At 38.1% G+C, this 22,156-nt stretch overlaps 10 protein-coding genes across 10 annotated transcripts; 6 read left to right on the forward strand and 4 right to left on the reverse strand. All coding sequences in view use genetic code 12, as the record gives it.

Annotated features, from left to right (window-relative positions):
* Positions 1-312: 312 nt before the first annotated feature.
* CANMA_001037 (uncharacterized protein) lies at positions 313-1,887 on the forward strand (the record flags this gene model as incomplete). Its single annotated transcript, XM_051812965.1, has 1 exon — positions 313-1,887. One exon carries the CDS (start codon positions 313-315, stop codon positions 1,885-1,887), a length of 1,575 nt encoding a protein of 524 aa, XP_051673321.1.
* Positions 1,888-2,077: 190 nt separating this feature from the next.
* CANMA_001038 (uncharacterized protein) lies at positions 2,078-4,933 on the forward strand (the record flags this gene model as incomplete). Its single annotated transcript, XM_051812966.1, has 1 exon — positions 2,078-4,933. One exon carries the CDS (start codon positions 2,078-2,080, stop codon positions 4,931-4,933), a length of 2,856 nt encoding a protein of 951 aa, XP_051673322.1.
* A 342-nt stretch (positions 4,934-5,275) lies between these two features.
* HXK2 (hexokinase 2) lies at positions 5,276-6,733 on the reverse strand (the record flags this gene model as incomplete). The annotated part of the gene is made up of 1 exon (XM_051812967.1): positions 5,276-6,733. One exon carries the CDS (start codon positions 6,731-6,733, stop codon positions 5,276-5,278), a length of 1,458 nt encoding a protein of 485 aa, XP_051673323.1.
* A 1,207-nt stretch (positions 6,734-7,940) lies between these two features.
* CANMA_001040 (uncharacterized protein) lies at positions 7,941-8,795 on the reverse strand (the record flags this gene model as incomplete). The annotated part of the gene is made up of 1 exon (XM_051812969.1): positions 7,941-8,795. The coding sequence occupies one exon, from the start codon at positions 8,793-8,795 to the stop codon at positions 7,941-7,943; it is 855 nt and encodes a 284-aa protein (XP_051673324.1).
* A 170-nt stretch (positions 8,796-8,965) lies between these two features.
* Positions 8,966-9,958, forward strand: GPI2 (phosphatidylinositol N-acetylglucosaminyltransferase; the record flags this gene model as incomplete). Its single annotated transcript, XM_051812970.1, has 1 exon — positions 8,966-9,958. One exon carries the CDS (start codon positions 8,966-8,968, stop codon positions 9,956-9,958), a length of 993 nt encoding a protein of 330 aa, XP_051673325.1.
* A 56-nt stretch (positions 9,959-10,014) lies between these two features.
* Positions 10,015-11,325, reverse strand: ISC1 (inositol phosphosphingolipid phospholipase; the record flags this gene model as incomplete). The annotated part of the gene is made up of 1 exon (XM_051812971.1): positions 10,015-11,325. The coding sequence occupies one exon, from the start codon at positions 11,323-11,325 to the stop codon at positions 10,015-10,017; it is 1,311 nt and encodes a 436-aa protein (XP_051673326.1).
* Positions 11,326-11,693: 368 nt separating this feature from the next.
* On the forward strand, positions 11,694-12,953 carry CANMA_001043 (uncharacterized protein; the record flags this gene model as incomplete). The annotated part of the gene is made up of 1 exon (XM_051812972.1): positions 11,694-12,953. One exon carries the CDS (start codon positions 11,694-11,696, stop codon positions 12,951-12,953), a length of 1,260 nt encoding a protein of 419 aa, XP_051673327.1.
* Positions 12,954-13,436: 483 nt separating this feature from the next.
* CANMA_001044 (uncharacterized protein) lies at positions 13,437-14,162 on the forward strand (the record flags this gene model as incomplete). The annotated part of the gene is made up of 1 exon (XM_051812973.1): positions 13,437-14,162. One exon carries the CDS (start codon positions 13,437-13,439, stop codon positions 14,160-14,162), a length of 726 nt encoding a protein of 241 aa, XP_051673328.1.
* Positions 14,163-14,417: 255 nt separating this feature from the next.
* On the reverse strand, positions 14,418-18,833 carry BUD5 (Ras family guanine nucleotide exchange factor; the record flags this gene model as incomplete). The annotated part of the gene is made up of 1 exon (XM_051812974.1): positions 14,418-18,833. The coding sequence occupies one exon, from the start codon at positions 18,831-18,833 to the stop codon at positions 14,418-14,420; it is 4,416 nt and encodes a 1,471-aa protein (XP_051673329.1).
* Positions 18,834-20,279: 1,446 nt separating this feature from the next.
* On the forward strand, positions 20,280-21,989 carry ALG6 (dolichyl-P-Glc:Man(9)GlcNAc(2)-PP-dolichol alpha-1,3-glucosyltransferase; the record flags this gene model as incomplete). The annotated part of the gene is made up of 1 exon (XM_051812975.1): positions 20,280-21,989. One exon carries the CDS (start codon positions 20,280-20,282, stop codon positions 21,987-21,989), a length of 1,710 nt encoding a protein of 569 aa, XP_051673330.1.
* Between the last annotated feature and the right edge of the window lie 167 nt (positions 21,990-22,156).

Below are 22,156 nucleotides of genomic sequence, written 5' to 3' on the forward strand. Positions count from 1 at the left end.
TCAGACAAGGAGGGATACACACTAGTAAAATCAAAAAGTAAAAGCATTTTGCCATCAAATAGATAACACAACAACAACAACATCTACTATCAACTAGGCTTTGTTTATATTAGGTCATATGCTTTGATTTGACCCTTCTCAAGCTTGGTTTATTGACAGTTCCTTTTCGTCCTATTCAATCAGCATCTTTGTCGCACAGTCTATTACCAAACTATATAACAGGACGCAGCTTCACACGAGCAACACGCTCACTCAGCACAGTTATTTCGCCACACTAGCCACAGACAAACACACACACATACACTTTCCACCATGGTAAGGGAAACATACTTGTACGACACTCTATCAGTCACGTCTAATGCAACTATTGAGGAGATTTCGCGGGCATACAAGAAGCTAGCCTTGAGATACCACCCTGACAAGACAAATCATGATCCTCAGATGACTGAGAAATTCAAAGAAATGACAAGAGCTTATGAAGTGCTTAAAGATTCCAACCAACGATCCATTTATGATAGATATGGTGAAGAAGGACTAGATCTGGTTGTCACGACTGATACACTGCCACAACTGGGATACAGTGGTTCAACGTTTCTGTCACCACAATATCACCAATTCTACACAGCATCATCAACATCGAGAAACAACAGTGGTGGCGGTGCCAGTAGCAGCAGGCGCAATTTTCAACACCCATTTGCCAACGACATGTTTTCTCAAGTGTTTGAAGATATAAATTCAATGTTTTCCAATTCTAATTCATTTTTTGCATCACACTCATCATCCACTTCATCCCCATTTGATAATATACATCGTGGTGCAAGTTTTCAACAACAACTGCTGCAACTGCAGCAGCAACAACAACAACAACAACCGATGAAAAAAGTAGTTAAACCTTATGGAGAACCACTACATGAGCAACTAATCAGAGGTGATGATATACACCATAGATGTGAAGTAACGCTACATGACCTAATGTATGGAAAAGTAATCAAATTATCACTTCCCAAAGTCACCAAGTGTCTACATTGCGATGGATCTGGAGGTTTAAATGTCAAAACTTGTAAAACGTGCCTCGGTCTGGGAAGAGTCATGGTTATCCAATATAACCAATTTGCTCAATACAAGCAAACCAGTTCATGTGCATCTTGTCAAGGCACAGGTACATGTATGAAACCAGAAGATAAATGTACTTATTGTGATGGAGGTTTTATTGAAGCCACGAAAATAATTCAAGTTTATGTACCACCTGGAGCTAGATCGGGTGATGTCATTATAATCAAAGGAGAGGCAGACGAGGGTAAAAACGTCATACCAGGCGACTTAATCATAGAACTTCGGCAAAAGCCTCATTCTTACTTAGTGCGCAAAAACAATGACTTGTTTATGAATTATGAATTGGATTTGAAAACGGCATTGCTTGGGGGCGAGATAATGGTGCCTAATTTCTTACGCATGGGTCAATTTCTCAAAATTTATATAAATTGTCATGGACATCAATCAATCAACAGTGAAAAAGTACAAGAAGGGGAAGTTGTGGGTACCATCAACACTAATGAGCCTAAGTTGATTCATGGATTGGGTATGCCGATAAACACTGATATATTATACAACGAAGGCAAAATTGTTCAACCTAACGATAAGCAAGATCCAAATTATGTCCAAAATATGATGACAGCCACTAATAGCTACAACCGGGGAAACTTGTATATCAACTTTCATGTACAATTGCCATCACCTGATGAATTCTCCGAGACGGATCTTGCTGATTTACAGAAAATTCTACCCGATAGATCCACTTATATACCTTCGCCATCTGATTCGGTAGTTGAAGGGTATTTATCGAATATTCCCGCGACCAAAAAGAGGAAGCTTAATGTGAGGAAATAGCTTTTATTGCTAAACCAAGAAAAAGTGTTTAAACTGTGTATGTATGCATGTAATTTGTATGTTTCTCTCTCGGATTCACGCGTATCAAAAAACTCTCTGTCTCATGGAGAAAAAGTCGTCTCCCCCTTTTGGTTACTGGTAACAAACTTGTCCATCCAGCAACTCACCGCAAACTAATTCACCACCTCCAATGCCCCCCTCAACTCAACAACCGATCCTAGATCAGTCAATCACCAAAGACCTATCGAACCATATCTACGAGAAACGGAAAGCAACGGCATTTCAAATTGAATCAATAACCAAATCAGCGTTGAGTCGTAATGATAGTCAAACAATATATCGAATCATTCATGAGTTAACCACAATGACCATGACCAGTGGGTCAAACTCTGCAAAAATGGGTGCCATTACTGCGTTAGGAAGTGTTTCGGTAGCCGTTGGTTCATTTGCGATTGCATATTTTCTTGACGACATCATTCGACCTATATTTGCCACGTTTCGTGACACTGATGCTCGAGTACGATATTATGCGTGTGAATCGTTGTACAATGTTGCCAAGATCGCCAGAGGTGAGATCTTACTCTACATTAATGAAATTTTCGATGTGTTGTGTATATTGGTGAGTGATGCCGAGAGCAGTGTCAAGAATGCGGCGGATATTTTGGATAGGTTGGTGAAGGACATTATTAGTGCCAAAGCAACAAGCTATGTGAGCATATTACAGCAACAGAAAGATGCCCAGAAGTTGCAAGGACAACAAGATCAAGGGGAGTTGACGTATGAGGACTTGTTGAAATCTCAAGGGAGTGATGAAATTGTTCAACTGACCAATCCGCAAGATCCAACTAAAGCATTCCTGTTGCCCAAATTCATGCCAACTTTATTAGAAAGGATGTACACCAATGATCCCTTCACCAAGAAGTTTTTACTTAGCTGGCTTGAGCTATTTGATGATATACCTAATCTAGAGTTGATCAGTTTCTTGCCGAGTTTTTTCAAACCTTTGGTGAGATTTATTTTGAACAATGCACCAAGTGATATTAAATTGGAGACGCAAAACTTGTTGAATGTGTTTTTGAAGGAAATCAAGGGGATATCGAGGGTCAGGATTGAATATAAGCGCAAGTTAAAAGAACAAGAGATTGAAAAGGAGCAGAAAGAGAAACAGGAGAAGGAAGAGGAAGATAAAGAGGGGAAGGAGAAGGAGAAGGAGAAGGAGAAGGGTGCAGAGGATGAAGTGAAGAGGAAGTTGAGTGAGTTTGAAAAGTCGAAAAATGGGGACAAGAATGGTAAAGTGGATGAGATTAATGAAAAGAGGGGAGAAGCGACTAAAGGAGACAAGGAGAAGAGGGTTGGAGTGGAAAGTCAGGATGAGACTGCAAGTATCAAGTCATACGATACTACAATCATTCATAAGAAACTCGGAAACTTGTCAATTCAGGACTCTACAGAATTAAACCTTGATGGACAAGGTTTGGAAGGGGAAGCCGATCAAGAACTGGATGAAGTGACGTTTGGGCAGGATATCTATATTGATTATCTGAAGATCATTTCCATTTTGGTTTTGTTTTTACGTGAATTTGAACAACAGGAATTGGTGGCTAAAAATGATTTGCTTGTTGATTCACGAGAAACTTATTGCGATGTACAATTTATCGCCTTAAAATGGTTGCAGGCGTTGGTTGACGTGTCGCCACAAGATGTACTTAATGCGATGCCTGATTGTATTTCAGTAACTTTGAAAAACATCACGGTGACTGATCAGACTCAAGATGTTGAGTTACAAAACCAGTTGATTGATTTCAGTTTTAGTTTGCAGGCATTTTTAAGTAAAGTTTACAACAACGTTTCGACATTTGAACTATTTGGAGTTAACGAGGAGAGTTTGGCCAACTTTAATTCTGCCCAGTTGCCACAAACATTATCAGCTATCATCAATGAGTATTTGAAACCTGCTTCTTCGTTGGCAATTGCAACTACATCAACACCAACACCAACAAACATAACGACTACATCAGCAAGTGAGAATGAGTTATCACGGATTACCTCGTTGGAATGGCTTATTTTTATTTATGAGCATAACCCTAGTGGTTTTTTGCAATTTTTCCAATCAACTGACGAGTTTGAATTGACAAATTTGCTCAAGTACGATTCCAGTAATGAAGTTATTCTCAAGGTATTGCAATTGTTGGCAAAAATCTCAGAGGCAAACCCCGAATTTTTTAAGAATTTTATCATCAAGTTGTTAAAATTGATTCAGTTGGAAGGATATGAGAAATCAATCAAAGTTGACTTTATCATTAGAAAATTATGTCTCTATTTGGATTCGGAGATTATTTTCACAACCTTGTCGGAAGTGTTGCAACAACAATACCAGCAACAGCTGCCACAGCATAAGCCCCTGAATCAAAGTACTCAACTGGGACAACACAGCCACCAGCCCCATCAGAATGAGAGACAATCTCAACATGATGTTGCAGATTTGCAAGACCAGTCCAAATTGGAGTTTGCCAACATGTTGATTGTCACTTTAAACAATATCCTCCTCACATCAAGTGAATTGTTGCCCTTTAGGAAAAAGTTAAAGAATCTAGATATAACGTCAGTAGACGACTGGTCATTGTTTGCTACATTATTTCGAAGTTGGTGCTTCAATGCGCCTAGTGCCATTGCGCTCTGTTTATTAACATCGAATTATGAATTGTCATATCTTTTGATTAAAAACTTATCAGAATTGGAAGTTACGTCACAATTGCTAACTCAGTTGGATGTACTTATCCAATTGCTCGAGCTGCCAATTTTTATCAAGTTGCGATTACAACTCCTTGAGCCGGAACATTATCCATTTCTATACAAGACATTATACGGAATATTGATGATATTGCCACAATCAAGCACTTTCATGACATTGAGAAACCGGTTAACCATTTGTGGGTTCCCCGGTGGTGGAGGCGTAAGTGGTTCGGAAATTAAAGGTGAATTGTCGTTGCGGAAAAAGAGAATTAATGAGTTGTTGGAAAGGTTTAAGGAGATTAACAAGATTTAGTTTAGTTGTAAACAATTGCAGACAATATAAATGTGGAAGGAGGTATTTACAGAAAGTAATAGTGAAAGTTCTAACTGCTTGACTGTATTTCATTACAAAAATGGATTCTCAATGACATACAACAGGAAGCATCCCAATTTTGCCATGGCTTATGCTTTGTATGTAATGTAGTCAAAGGAAATCTGAATATACAATTCACGATTTCAAGAACGCTTCCCATTACAAACCAAGCGAAAACAGATCTACTACAAGTGTCCTCAACCAACTAAAATGTCTAATTCTAATGCAACAGTAAGTCATTTCTGTCATACTATTATTTACAAACTCTTCCCTTGCACATCACTATGCCTTTTTTACACCAACAGATTTTCCATCCTTTAATCTCCTTTCAGTTAAAGCAGCAATTATGGCAGCACCAACACCACTTCCATCTTCTGCTGGAACTATAACAATTGGATCCTCTTTCAAATCATCTGGCCATTCGAAAATGTCTCTTAAACTCTTGGCTGCTCTGGTTTGAAATTCAGGATATTTCTGGTAGACAGATCCATCAGCAGCACAATGAGCAGTCTTGTAACCTCTCTTCTTGCAGATTGCGGCAATTCCACAAACAGACAATCTTGCTGATCTTTCACCAATCAATTCGGCAATACGACGAATCACTTTACGTTCAGGCACAGTGGTTTGAATACCCAATTGAGCTTGGAATAATTCGGCAACGTCCTCTAAATTTTCAAATGGATCTTCTTCAATTTTAGCTGGGAAAGAAGTGTCCAAGATGTAAGATTCATCCAATTTGTCCAATTTCTGTCCGTTGAAGATAAGTTTTCTTTCTTCAGCCAAATCCAACAATACCAATCTTAAAAGTTCACCAAGGTAATAACCTGAGTTCATTTTCTCAAATGATTGTTGCCCTGGTCTTGGAGATTCTTTATCTACTATGACATCATACTTGGTTCTTGGGAGGACAACTAATTCGTTATCAAAAGAACCATATTCACAATTGATGGCCATGGGTGATTCTGGGTCCACGTCATCGGCAGTCTTGCCTTCCAATTTTGGAATATCCTTGACAACATCGTAGTAAGCTCCATTGACACCAGTTCCAAAAATCAAACCCAACTTGGCTTCTGGGTCGGTATATCTTGATGCAACTAATGTTCCCACGGTATCATTGATAATTGCCACTACTTCAATTGGAACACCAACTTTCTCGATAGCATCCTGCAACATGGGTGCAACGTCTTTACCTTCGACTCCTTCGATTGCCCATCCCTTGGTCCATCTTTGCAACACCGCTTCGGTGATGCTATTTTGACTTGCAGGGTAACTGAATGTGAAACCCAAAGGCAATGGTTCCTTGCAACCTTCTGGATAAAGATCGTCAACAAACTTCTTCAAGCAATCGGCGATAAAAGACCAAAGCTCTTCACTCTTGGCCGTTCTCATATGCTCTGGCAAGGGGAACTTGGATTGAGTGGTGTCGAAATCTCTGTTTCCACCTAGTTTAACCAAAACTACTCTCAAGTTGGTTCCACCCAAATCAATGGCAATGTACTCACCCGTTTCTTTACCAGTAGGGTAATCCATGACCCAGCCAGGGATCATGGGGATATTTCCACCTTTTTTAGATAACCCTTTATCTAATTCAGTGACGAAATGATCAACGATTTTTCTCAAAGTTTCACCACTTACTGAGAACTCCTCTTGCAATTCCTTCACCACCAGTAATAATTCTGGTGACACATCGGTAAATGTACCTTTTCTATGTTGAGGTGGTTTTGGGCCTAAATGAACCATAGTTGCTCTGAGTTGCTTTAAAGTATTTTGATGCAGTAGGTTAATCACTAAAGAAAGTACCAACAAAAATAGGAAGTGATACTAAGGAAGTGCTTAAATAAAAAGATCAAGTGCTAAAGACTGAAATTTATGCAATTGAACAAAAGTATCGTTATATTTTATATATTTATATCTTTATATCTTTTGTTTGGTTTGAAAAATATTTTTTTTTTCTGTTGAACTGTTCAACTATTCAACAAAGCCGGAACAACTCAAGTCCGAATTTAGCAAAAGTACACTCACTCACTCACTTAAACATAACATCTGATCACCAATTACCTAGTCAACTTTTGTTCAACATTTTACTCGTGTAGGTTTCTTTTTACTTTAACGTATTGTTGTTCCAATGTTACATCATTTCATGGCTCACTTCTTCAACGTACTTTATTGTTTAGTTACGTTGCTAGTATAGCCAACTCCTACTACTCCATCAGTGTATATCTTTATTCAGTGGTGATCTAAACCTTACGGAAAAATATCCCCCACGCGACGCAAAAATAAAAATAAAAAAAGAAATTATTTGTATGTGTATGTATGTATGTTCTTTTGTGTGAGATTCTCGGATCAATTTAATTTTCTACAAAACAAAAGTTTATTCTACATTGCATAAATTGTGTGTTTAAATTAGCTCCAACATATGCACCGGCTTTTCCAATAGCTTGTTTTCCAAATTAAAATAACGTGATGTGTGACTCTTTATCTTGCATACCCAGCAATGACTTTCCGAAGTAATCATTTGCCAGAGTCAACAAACATTGCAATAATTATGGCAACCTCAAGGGTTTGTACATTGTAGCTTGTCTGACGTTACTTTCAAAGCACAACAATGGTGTTCGAATTAATTTTTCAATGATCGCCCCGCACCAACTCTTCCATTGGTTGGGGAAAAATAGCTTTTGTGTACATATTAAGCCATAATCCTTCAGCACACACGAAACGTTTCAGCACAACCCTTCAGTGTATCCCCTTTCAGAACGAAATCAAGCAAAAGAAAATGCACAACCACTTTGGTAACATGAACTAAAAAGGAATCATGTCAGCTTTGCGCCTTCACATATTATTGCTGTTGGTTTTTCTTTTTTCCTCATATTGAAATGCATTCACCCTTGTTACTCGTGGCTTTCCTTTCTCTGGCGATGGCTTCTTCGTTTGCCTTCTAATTTCTCAATCAGGTGGTGTCTCTATTACTACTGCATTCCTTCATTGCATCCCCCAATCCACGCAAATCTTGCTTAACTTGTTGAACATATCTATTGATTTCATCGAACACATCCTTATTGTAAATTGTTTGACTTTGAAAGTCTGCTTCATCTTCGGAATCATAAGCTTCATCATTGATGGCAAAGAACTTATCCACTTTTTCCTGTTCTTCCGCAGTCAATTCCAATACACTGTCTGACAGAGGACTTACTTCTCCAGCATTACTTTGTTCGGTCTCGGGTACACTCAGCTCGTGGGTGGAATTTTTACTCTTTAACGACTTGGTTGCATCTTCACCAACTGCTTCGGTCTTATTTGCTATTTCGGCCGTCTTTAGTTGGTACAACTCTTGTTTCTGTGCTTCGTTGGTATTCATATCCTCAGTTTGTAAGGCCGACATGGTTTGTAGCAACTGATCCTGCAGTTCCTTCAACTTTGCCAACTTTTGAATATATTTTTCATTAAAGAGTGTATCTTTTACCTTGGACTCTTTGGCCATTCGTTTAACATCATCCAAAACATCAATTTGGGTCCATAGTTTGTCCAGATAAGTTACACTTGGTTTGGCACTGGGAATCTTATCTATACTTTGAATACTTTGGTTGTCGTGGTTGGTAAGATACGCATCTGACGTGTTGTTGGTATTACTTCTAGATAGTCTATATGTGCTTGCTGCTCCTGATCTAGAACTTGTCTTTGATATGTTGTTATTTGCAAAAAAGTACTGGGGTGAAATGTTGGAAGATAGCGATGTGGAGTATGAATGCTGCGACTTTGGTACAGTCAAATTATTGGATTTTGTTGGATTAAGATTGGCACTCATCTTTGCCAAGTGTAGTTAGGAGAAGTGACGATAATGAAGCCACAGACACAGCTGTTATTGTTATATATTAGTGCTGTGTATGTGTGTGTGTGTGTGTGTGTTTTTTTTTCTTCCTCTTTTGAGTAAAGCCAAGATTACTACAAGAATATACCAACAAATCAAATCAATGCATGACAGAACTGCCAACAAAACGTCGCAACTTTTCCATAAATGATAACGATACGGGTCTGGTATTAGAATCCGACGACTATGTGGAGTCAGCATGCACCTCACCCACCCCACAACATGCTTCAACACACCATCCAGAAAAGAAGTCCACTTGGAAGAAACTACTTTACTTAAAACAGCCTTATCCTGATAATTACACTGATGTATCCTTTTTGTCTCAATTAAAAAGAAACACAACTGTGGCAAAATATTCCTACTTTCAGTTAGTAGAAGACTTTATATTGATTGTGTTTTACATATCATGCATCTTACTCGTGAACTTGATGTTCATTGGCATATACTCAAAAAATTGGGATCCCGTTAAACCGACGGCCCTAAGCACAATTATATGTGTAATAATATATGGCCTTTTCCGGTACCACCATCTGCTATCCTCAATTTCTAGATCCAACTTGAACTTGAAGTCGTTTGTTTTAATCTCGTTCATGATGTTGATTGTTTCTCCAATACTCAAATCATTGACAAAGTCTACTTCATCAGACTCTATCTGGGCCATTTCGCTGATTCTATCGATATTCAACTCGATGTTTTATGAATATTCCTCGACAAAGGTATACAAGCCGACCATCTCCACCAATATTTCAGTCAGCAATGCTATTGTGTTGGCGTCACGCTTGAATTCAACGTCACAAGTGTTTGTCTTTATGCTTTTTTCAATCCAAGTTAACATTTTGTTACCATCATATGACGCAAACCTACGTCAAAGCAAGAAACTCAAGTATTTGCACTATGTTATAGCTTTGTCCACCTTCAGTTTAGTCAATTATTGGATTTACCAACTCCTCAATTACAAATTTTTACTTTATTGGCTCCTGTCGGTCCTTATTGTGATGTTTTTGATGCCGGCATACTTTTTGTCCTTGCAGAGGTATAAGAATGAACTACAAGGGCCATGGGATATAGCAAAGCCAAAATTTAATACGATTTCTAATTAGTGGAAGTCAATAGACGACAACTACCTTCTAATCCCCTATATATCCGTAATTCTGACTTAATTTTTCTGTAAATGATCTGTGATATAAACATATGTGTCTTCTACTTCCATTTGCACCTCTTGAAGTGCCCTCAGCTCGGATCTGACACCCAATGACCAAATCAACCCATTCAACAAACCAGTTATTAGAATAGCACATGTGGCAAATAGAAACAAGACAGATATCCAACCGGCAACGTTGGAAACAAACACAATAGCAACATGCATTCCAATTACTACTAGGACAGACAGCATAAAGTGTAGTTTTCTCCACATTGCTTGAACTGGGATAGTGTGTTTCCTGTAGTGGCTAATTTCAGCAAGTAGCTCTTTATAAACGGTTACCCTATCTGTTAATGAGTGTTCCTCCTCAAGTTTACTAGGAGACAGCTCTCTTGGTTTGACAATAAACTCGGCAAAGTACGCAAAATGGTCGGAGAATGAGCACCGTAACGGCGGCGGTAAAGTTTCCGTGAATTTTACTTTTGCATCCACGGGCGTAATACAATTCGCATCTATTAATGCATAGTCCAATCGACAAGCGTCGGTCATGGGCCGTTCTTTTCTCCAAGTGTTCAATCGCGAGTTGCATGTCACCCCTGCAACAGAAATCTGCTCCTCTGGAGTCAATTGGCTCAACTGCTGATTTGTTGTAACCCTCTCTCTATGCAATACATTCCATGAGTCACTTAACCCGCCTTCAATTGTAAAGATTTTGTACGGTAACGACTCTGGCTTTGAATTCAAATCACCAACTTGAATCACAGCATACCCTGCTTTTTTCAACATCCTCACTATCTTGGCAAAATCCCACGCTTGGCATGCCCTATGGGTGGAGTAGCTTGCGTCGCCGTGACCATAAGGTGCATGCATATGGCTATTTAGCAAAGCCACAGGCAAGCTTCCCTCTTGATGCGGTTGGAACATAGTAACAGCGATACTTTTACCAACATACCAGTCGCCTCGGAAAAATGCTGATGAACGTCCATTGATGGGGAAGCGATACAAAAATGTTTCTGTGATGGGAATTTTTGATAAAACACATAACCCAGGACCACTGATTATACCAGATTTGAAGAATCGTCTAAACGGGTATTTTGCTCGACAAACATGATCCAAGTACTGCCAATCTTCTTCGCACCAAACTTCTTGCAAGGCAACAATGTCATAATCATCGCTTGCATCATGTGGGTCACCTAGCCTATTGGCGATTGCCTGTAACCTTTGCTTTCTATGTTTTGAAACTAATTTTAAGCCCCAGGTGTTGAACGTTAATAGCCTGATAGAATCCTTTTGTTTCTTGCCCGTTTCTGTTCCGATGGTGTTCATGATTACGTGTGGTGCTAAGTAGAAACGCTATGAAAACCGGTAATGTTTTGGATTGAAGCAAATGTCATTTCGTATCACAAAAGGGTGATTGTTAACTGTCGAGAGGAACGCGACATGACAAAGGAACCTAGAATGAGAGTGAAGGTAACGAACTTAAGCATGAAGTAAAGTTTAGCAGAGATTGATAGATCCACCTCTTCTATCCTCAGGTAGTGTTGTACATGGAATAGTGTACTTTGTTTAATTAGCAGTAAGTTTACTCCTTGTCCTCTTTGCAAAGCTTCGAAGATCATCTTATCGAAAATCTTTGTGCGAAACTAGAAACTACTTTTTAGCACACACTCGCTCTGTATTCAACCGACCACACAATGCCAACATCTGTTCCTGAAAATTTACCGGTTCCTCCAAAAGACATCAAAGATGTTATTGAAAAGTCTGTGGTTTACATCAAGAAGAATGGCAAATCCTTTGAAGATAGGTTGTTAAAGAACAACAAAGGCAACCAATTTGACTTTATAAAACCAGATAATGAGTTTCATGCTTACTACTTGTGGGCCTTGAATTCCTACTCGGGTCTGAATACAACCGCTACAGAGGAAGGAGATAGTGAAGTTACTAATATTGATACGATAGTTATACCCAAACCAAGAGATTTAGAATTCTTGATCGAACATTTTCCTGACAATATATGTGAGCGAGATTTACAAATCATCAAGAAAACAGCTATATATATCGCCGTAAACGGTGAAGATAAGATTAAAGGACTTCTAAAACATGAGCAGGATTTGGGGTACCATGCTCAATTTGACTTCCTTAAACCACAACACTCATTGCATGCTCTATTTCAAGAATATGTTACCCAATATAAAGCTGTCTTGGATGCCTTTTTAGGCGAATCAAATCTCATAAAGAAAGAACTATCAAGCAACTTGAAAGAGTTTGAGAATAATGAGTTTGCTGTGTTGACCAAAGCGTATGACAGAGCTCAATATAGAAAGCAGAATAAGGTGCGTAAGAAAATGCATGATGAGCGTTTGTTGCAAAAAAGAATTCACTTTGCCCTGGTTGATTGGCAGGACTTCACCCTAGTTGAGTATGTAAAGTTTGATGAAATTGATGTGGTAAAAGAGTTGAGCACTCCGTTGGTCCGGGGAGACTTGTCAAAGCGATCACTTACGGCGAAGAGCCAAGATATCAAACTTCCTAAATCAAAGCCAATATCATTAGATAATGAAGACGATGAACTGCATAATGAGGAAGCTCCATCCAATAGTGCTGTGAATGAGTCCGACGTGCCTCCTGCCCGCTTCAAGGGAATGAAAATTAAGGCTGCTGGAACAACGAGATTGAAACGCTCATCCCCAGCAGCAAATTCGTCGGGTAAGTCAGTATCACAATCAGCTTCAACGGAAAAGATAAAATGCCCAGTTACAGGCAAATTAGTCCCTGCTGCGGAGTTTGATGATCATTTGAGGAGTATATTGAGAGACCCATCTTATAAGCAACAGCAGGAGAATTATTTACGCAAAAACTTCAGTTACGAGTCGAATATTACTACTGATCAAGCATTTGAAAACATCAAACGGTTGATGAGAAAGAGGCATACAGAGGATCATGGTGGTCGATAGGTATAGCGTCGGTTGGAGTTTTAGCTTTGTTTTTTTTTTTTGGGGGGGGGGGGACGGAAAAACCNTTTTTTTCATACATGTGGTAAAGAATGATGCTCTTTGTAAACTTTTGCTACAATTCCCTTCATTCAGTTGATATAATTTGGAAGAATAGTATTCGTCAGTTATAGTTTAGGCCATATCAATGTGAAGAATGGACTGATTAGTACAGAATGGTTAAAGCTTATAGAGTGTGGTGTCTTTGTGTATACGCGTGCGCGACAAAAACTTTCCAAAACAAAACCAAAACAAAACTTCTAACCCATATAATCTATTTCCAGCTCTTACCAATTTAGGATACACAGGTTTCCTCATAAACCGTGCGAAACATATATTAAAGTGCCCCATTTACTGACCAACATTGCCACTGACCAGTCACACCAATCCCTCTTCACAACTCAAAACCACTCACAAGCATTAAATCTACAACAACACATGCCCAACATGAATGATAGCCGAACTCAATTACCTTACGACGGATTCAAGAGAAAACTCACCGAATTCGATGCTCTAAAGGTGGAAATGGACAAATTTTTGGAGGATATAGATCAGAAACTTACAAATAAACAGGCAGAATTTTCCCATGAAGCACATATACATAAACAAATAACCAGCGAACTTAAGAGTATTGATGATGACTCACGGAAAAAAGTCAGTTCGTTGTCTGCAAAAGAATTGTCAGTAAAGCAACGGCTAGATGAGGCAATGGCGAATTTAGAAATACAAGGGACAAAAGTAAGGGAGTTGGAACAAGACAAGAATGAGTTTCTTGAAACGAAGAAACAGTTGGAAGCAGAGATCAAACGATTGAATGAATTGATCGATAGGAATCGAGATGAGCTAAGGTCGTCGGATGACGCTTTTGAACAAAGATTGCAATCATGTATTGGTGAAGCATTGAAATATGAATTGTTTTCGGGTATGAGACTTGAACCTTTGGATAATAATCAAATCCAATTTATTTTCTTCAATCTTGATCCCAATGACCCTGATCGCAAGTTTTCCGTTGTTGTTGATGTTGGTGGTGAAAGTTTTCTTGTTGGAGAGACTCTACCTCAATTATCGCGAGAGTTTTTGGATAATGCGCAATTGGAATTGAATCAGCATCAACAGTTAGCTCGATTTTTGAAACAGGTGTGGAGTCAATTTAATTCCCTCGTTTCTTCTTGAGGCATTACAGAAAACATTCTTTAATCAGAGATAACGTTTGTTTCGATTGTAAAAAGTAAAGGAGTCAAAGAGTACTAGTATTGATATTGCCGCGTTTTTAGCTCTATAGAGACAAAAAGTGTGCTGTCTGAGCTAGCTGATGTGACCAACACTAAAGGAGCTTAGCAAACCAGTCTTGAATATACCATCGAAATTATTTCACACTAATCTGCACCTATTTGCCTTCTATTTTATTCTACTCTATTTTATTCTACTCTATTTTTTCAATACATCGCAACTCAATTTCCACCCCCGATCATCATCAACTTTGTGCAAAATATTCACCTTCCAGAGCTCCAACAAAATCAACTCCTGTAACGACGGCAATTCTTGTACCCTATATTCCGCCAGGCTACCAGTTTGGTTCTCAAGGCTGTATGGATTTTGTAATGATTGTAAATCAGCTATTATCTTCACAAGCTTGGAATATTTTTGGAAATTGATTACTTTGCTTGACAAGAAATTTTGGGATGGGACATATTTCGGGATTCCTTCAGTTGTTGTGGTTATATCCGATATGAATAGATTGATGTATGGTACTATAGGCAATGTTTCACCTGATGATAATAAATTGCGAATCTTGTTTCTATAAGTTGAATAGTTTTTCTCCATACTAATGATGGAAGACAAGTATTGATACAAATCGACGTATTTCTGCAGCAAAGTGGTCCATAAATCATCAATCCTGGTTATCAAGTGACTCTGTAGAGCAGTGATGATTGCTGCTAAACTGTTAAAATTTCGTAAATACAACGACGAAATTGAAACTTTAAGCCACACTTTGAGTATATTGACTCTTTCCTTTGTTGATATATTTGGCTGCAATATTGACTCCAAAACGTAATTGGATAAACAGTTGGTGAATAAAAGTGATAATCTGACATTAGTGGATAACCTCAAATGAGCTCGTTTGTTGGTAAAGTTTTGGTTTAATAATTCGTCGGGTTTAATGGAACAAAAGATGCTGGATTCGATCAACGTCAATTGTTTGGCAACTTCCAAAGCATTAAAGTCCAAGAGATTGGGTCTGTAATTGGACAAGACCCAGTTTTGTTCACAAACAATGGCAAAATGCGACAACATATTACTCAAGTCCAATGGCTTGAATGTGGCCAAATACTTTGACGAACACCAGCTATCCTTCAAAATGGCCCTGTAAGTCATGATAATCTTTTCAATTGTGGTTGTCTGAGCTGATGTAAGCAATGAAACTGACGGTGTGGCACCTGATGGTAATGGCAACGACTGACTATTGGATGCATTCGAGTTAACTCTTGACAAGTCGTAGTCGCCATCACTTAAAGAACGATAATCCAGTTGGCCCAGTTTAGATTTCAATACAATATTTCTTTCCACCAACTGCTTATTTGGTTTGTTGCGCCTGGCCCTATTTTCAATTAAAGGATTTGTTGATAGCCTGGCCCCGATTTCAATCAACTCAAGTGCATCAAGAGGCAAGATTGGACTGACACCTTCATTGAAGAAATTAACCATGGTTGTGAGAAGACTATAATCGGAATCATGATTCCAATAGCTTTCCATCCACAACCGAAACATTCTAACGATCAATTTCCTTCGATTTTTCAACCTCAATGCAATATTTATATCGTCAACTTGTCCACGATTGGCTTCAAATCTAGCAATCAACTCTTCAACCAAATCCATACCGTTGGCAAAGTTTCTAAAGCAAATGAAAAAGGTAGACACGTAGAAGTATTCTGGTGGCGACTCGTCGTTTGTAAGCGTGTAAACCAACCCCTTGAACGATCCACCAAGAAAGAACCCGTTCTTATCTGTCAAGAGCTCATTCTTGAGGTTGGCATTGTCATTACTCGAGTCACCCGATGTAGATGTAAATGGCTCAAATTCAGCAGCCGAAGCCGTAAATGGAGAATCTTCAATGTGTTGCAACAAGCTCTGTCCACTTTCGGTGATTCCCAACGCACCACTTTTACCTGATCTGATCATCGAGTAACGGTTGGCCTTATAAGGTTTACTTACTGTCAGAATGTTTTCCGTTGGCTTTCTTTGTGCTAGTTTAACACCCTTCATACATCGTCTGACAAAATCTTGAGGTTCAATCCGCATTTTCAAGTAATCAGGGTAAGATCTTTCTGAATTCAATTTAAAGTCGCCTGTTATATCAAGTAATTTCCTTACCGATGCAACAGTGTATCCAACAGCTTTAATCATCTTGGCTGCCACTTGAAGCAAGTTTCCCCCTTCTTGTGTGTAAAAGTAATCTCTATTTCCATCAAAATTGTTAACACCACTGACATCACCTTCATTTATAGTCTTGACCACTAAGCTCTTAACACCTGTAACCAAGTCACTGACCAATGATAATAACCCGTCTAGCGAATTGTCCAAATCGTCCGGCTTCTGTAAGCTGAAGTCCGACCCCGTCTTGGATATAAACAAGAGTTCTCGAAGTAGTAATATTATTTGATGAGCCAAAGTCTCTAAGATTTCACACCCAACCTGGTTGTGCTCAATCAAATCCATTCTTCCAATAATCAACCCCAAATACGAGTACAAAATTCCATTGATTTCAGTAATTCGTTGTTTGGCCAACGGTGGCTCCTCCAAAAGAGGATAATTGTTTAAATCGTCATGCAATTTTCGTTCATTGGCACGCTTCACAATTTGTTTGCTTTCCACTGACCAAACCTCCAAAAACTCGGTGGCCTTTCTTGTCACTTGATACACCATCAACGTTAGAATTTCAATCTTGTTGAAGTTTGATGTACCTTTGTACTCGTTAGCTTTCACCATTAGATTATACCAATCAGCAAGTAGTGCTTTACGAGCTTTACGAACAACTTGTCTCTTGGTGACAATTTCGTTGGACCTTGACAAGCAGTCTGTTTGTTGGAGAAGGACCCGAACACCATCTCTGATTGAGTTGACAGCACGAATGGAGAATGTGTAACGACCCTTTCTGTTTCGGTGACTCAATGGATTCATCAAAAACTTTCCACAAGCATGAAACAATGGTTTAATGTAGTGGCTGTTTGGTAAGGCCTCACTGTCCTCCTTTTCTTGACCATCTTCATCTTCATCTTCATCTTCATCGTCATCGTCATCGTCATCGTCATCGTCTTCAGAGGAATCGTAATCGGCAACTGCTGTTGTAAAATAGTTCATAGGTATCCACCCCCTTTCCAACGATTCAATGAGAGTGACTTCACCCCATCCTGAGTCATCAATTGTATGCACAAACGCCAAGTCGTCTTTGGCAAATGATAAACATATAGAAGAATCCGATTCTGATTGTAAAGTTGATGAGTCAAATGCATGCAATGCCCGAATAAACAATGACGACAAGTCGTCCTCCTCTTCCGTAAGATCAACAGACTTGCTTTTAGGATTCAAGTCTTTTGTTGAGGGCACCTCTTTATTCTGGTCATAAATTATATTAAGACCGCCTTGTTCAGATAAATTACCATTCGATTGGTTATATAGTTTAAATTTGTCTTTTGTTGGTGTTTCAATTAAATCCCTTCGAACAGGTACTTCTTCATCACCACCAACCAATGACCCTCTTAAATTGTAGCTAGATGAATTATTGTTCCAGGCGACATTTGTAGACGATGTAGAGGACTTGTCGTCAAAATCTTCATGGTTACTAAAATTTCCACTCCGTGTGCTCGATGCTCTACTACTTACAGAACTTAGTTCCGAATGTTGGTCATTTTTTAAAACTGAGCTTGCTGCATCATCGGTATCGTAGTGAGGCTTATGAGGATGGTACAGTTCTGGTTTGTCGTGAATATCCTGTCCTGTCCTTTCATTGATCTTGGTATAGTACGTGCTTGTTCTATTGGGGTTACCATTGGCGTTGCTATTCGAGGTTCTATTCTGATTCATATTATTATTTGCCCGTTCAATATTTTGCTGAAAATTACTCATAAATTGTGATGAATTCTCCGATGCAGTTGCATTTTGTAATTTCATTGAAAGTCTTTTGAACTTTTTGGATAGTTTCCTTTGTGGAAGGGATACCGTTGACTCCTCAGGTCCATTTTGAATAAATCCGTCTGGGGATACAATGGGGGTCTTGTCATTATTTGCAGCTGAATTTTTGAGAATGGGAGTTGCATCAGTATCCAATATCCTTGTTGAATCGGTTAAGCTCTCATTCGTTGAAGATGTCAAACTAGACCTGCTACCTGTAGGAGTAGATTGTGGGATATTTCCGTCATTCAATCGTGTTTTTGCAGTCATGAATGTTTGAATGGTATGGGTCGACCTGTCGGCAACAAGCCCATTTCGGCCATCATTGTCAACATCATCATCGTCCCCTTCACCATCTGATTCATCTGACGTAGCACTAGCTTCTTCAATTTCGTCAATATTATTTCTTGGTTGGTGCTGTGCATTGGCATTACCTGCTCCATTCTTATTGTAGTTGTTGTTGTTGTTTTCTTCTTCATCTCCATATTCTTCATATACTCCTTGTTCTTCTTGTTCTTCTTGTTCTTCTTCTTCTTCTTCTTCTTCTTCCTCTTCTTCCTCTTCCATTATAGCATTTGACTCAGGTACAAACTCTGATTGAATTGGCGAATAAACACTTGAAGAAACACTAGCATGTTTGACACCTTGTGAATAGTCATAAGTGGGCTGTTGCATGGTATATCCTGTACTTTGCGTGTGTGTGTGTGTGTGTGTATGTGTGTGTGTTAGTGTGTGATGTGTGTGTTTTTTTAGCTTCAGTTAGAAGTTGTAGTACTAGTGTGTGTGGGTTTTTTTTTTTTTTGATTATTATTTATTAAAAAAAAATAAAAAAATAAAATAAAATAAAAAAGTAACGCGATATATTAATATATTAATATATATACTTTATTTATTACTTTATTTATTATATATATACTTTATTTTTTTATTTATTAGACAAATAAAATTAGAATTTAAAGAGTTAAAACAGCAAAGCCTTTTTACTTTCTTTCTTTCTTTCTATCAAAAAGCAGAGAGGGTATAAAGTATTAATGTGTTATTATTATTTTACAACAGCACTAACAGAGTTATGATATGTAATCTATATATAGTAGTACCGCTTGAAATGAATAACTCTAGTCTCTAATGCAAATATAATATGAAATCTTAAAAACAGGTAAATCTGTGTATCTACATATCTATATCTCTATCTATATTTACATCTATTTCTGTGTGTATGTGTATATGTATATGTATATGTATATCTCTGTTTGTGTATGATTTCTATTGCATGATAATCAAAGGGCGTGTACTCTGTTACTGAAAAATAGAATAAAGCCATACATTACATCATATATAAGTTTTATCCAAAGATGATACCTCAATTATACGAGATATAGATATATCTTTTATTTCTGCCACTTGTTCAACAAAGACTTTACATTGCACTTGTACCTGTTTCCACACCTTCTCCCTACCAAAACCTACAACTTCTACTTCCAAATTAAAAGAGTTTTTCTTTTACATTTGACAACAACAACAACGTCAACAACAACAATAATAATAATAATAATAATAATAATAACGTGTAGAAGAAAAGAAGAAGAAGAAGAAGAAAGAAAGAAGAGACGCGTCTGTTACAAAAGAAAATAAACAATGGAAGATAAAAAATGAAAAAACTCAAATGCGCACGTGATCAATCTGACTTTTCACTAAAATGGCATAACCACTTTTAAGAATATGTTCTTACTATGCACTTCATTCAGAGAGACATTTCCTCTCGCACGGCTGTCTCTGGATGCAAGAAGGACATTTTGTCAAACGTAGCAACTATCTACTGGTTTGCACACGACATTGCAATCTTTGATTCCCATAATAATAAATTTTACATAATAACTTAGAATTAAAGGCATCCCAACACATCAACTGCAATTATGTCGAATGGTACTTTCACTTGTCAAATAGAACTTCAAACATATTATGCTCAAGAATAACTGAAATAATGAAAACTCACATCCAAAAAAAAAAAAAAAATGCTCAATAAACAGAGAGAAGAAAAAATTCACACATTATTCTACCAACCAACAACAACAAGAGAGACAAACAGACAGAGAGAGAGAGAGAGAGAGCACCCCTACACCCATGGCCAAAGCGAAGAAGAAATCAGCCAAGCAAGAGAAGCCAACCTATTCTCCTCATGTGCAGTCCAAAACCTCCAAAACCTCCAAAACCTCCAAAACCTCCAAAACCTCCAAAACTAAGTCGACTACTGCTACTGCTCCAAGTCAATTGAAAAGTATATTTGTCAATTCACCAGTCTATGATTTATTGCATTATTTTGAAAAAGCACCCGATCAATGGGCAGCTAGATACATTCTCATTTTAAGTTCAATTATACTACGAACTGCAGTGGGTCTTGGTGGCCATTCTGGCTACAATAAGTCACCAATGTATGGCGACTTTGAAGCACAGCGACATTGGATGGAATTGACAATCAATCTACCAATTTCTGATTGGTATTTCTTTGATCTTCAATATTGGGGGTTGGATTATCCGCCATTAACGGCTTACCATAGTTGGATATTGGGTAAGTTGGGCTCAGTTATAAATCCAACGTGGTTTACATTGAACTCCTCACGAGGAATGGAAACAAATGACTTGAAGTTTTTCATGAGGATCACCAGTATTATCAGTGAATTGGTTTGTTATATTCCAGGGGTTTTGTTGCTAGCAAATATATTTGGAAAAAAATTCAATTTAAGTCGGATGGATCAAATAATCTTTGCCTTGATTATTTTAACGCAACCACATTTAATCTTGATTGATCATGGGCATTTTCAATACAATTCTGTAATGTTGGGTTGCTTTGTTTACGCAATCATTGAATTGGCGCAAAATCATTTGGTGATGGCTAGCATATGGTTTGTTAGCTGTATCAATTTTAAGCAAATGGGATTATATTATTCCGTATTTATCTTTTTTTACATTTTGAGTCAGTTGAGAGGTTTCAAAGATTTGGTATCGGTGGGGTTGTCCGTCGTTGCCACTCAATCGGTATATTTGCTTCCTTTTGCTTCGCATTTGACGACAACATTGCCACAAATTATCCATCGTGTATTCCCGTTCAATCGTGGGTTATTTGAAGATAAAGTTGCCAATTTCTGGTGCACAACTAATGTGTTGGTCAAGTATCGAGACTTGGTTTCTTCATCACAACTTTCAAAGCTAGCATTAGCAGCTACATTATTATCCATTGTTCCCATTAATATGTACATTTTTTACAAATTGAGGAAACTGTCTTCTTCTCCTTTATCATCATCATCATCGACAACAGCAGAGAGTGACGATGCGGGCAACAATACCAGTAACAACGACAAGATACGTATCTCAGCAATGTTGTATGGATTTTCCTATAATGCATTGTCGTTCTATTTATTTTCTTATCAGGTTCATGAGAAATCGATCCTCCTTCCATTATGTCCTATTTTATTACTTCTTTTGATTAACCCTCGTGACATCACAATTATTCAATGGATCAATAACGTGGGTACATTCAGTTTATACCCTTTGCTTAAAAAGGATGGTTTGGTGTTGCAATACTTTATTACAGGTGCATTAATTAATTGGTTAATTGGGTTTAAACATGTGATTCCATCAAGGAAACAATTTAATTTAAACAATTTGGTAATTATAGCAACCTATGCAGCCATGATATTTTATCATGTCATTGACTTCACTTATGATCCACCGGCAAAGTATCCCGACTTGTGGGTAATTTTAAACATTGCCATTTCGTTTGCAGCTTTTGGTTACACCTGGTTGTGGTTGATTTATAAGATAGTTAAATTGTGAGTAATACAACCCCATTGGTGTTAATAGATGGGCTGTACGGTCATCGTCTCAAGGTGTGACGGCCTAATGATTCATTTGAGAGTGTGTTATTTTTGTTTTTTTCTGGTACTTTGTTGTTAGAAAGAATAGTAATGGTTGGTAAATGATACGAGTCGCTGTTGTTTGTT

Source organism: Candida margitis (assembly GCF_024628925.1).
Source record: "Candida margitis strain CBS 14175 chromosome Unknown scaffold71, whole genome shotgun sequence".
NCBI classification, from domain to species: domain Eukaryota; kingdom Fungi; phylum Ascomycota; class Pichiomycetes; order Serinales; family Debaryomycetaceae; genus Lodderomyces; species Lodderomyces margitis.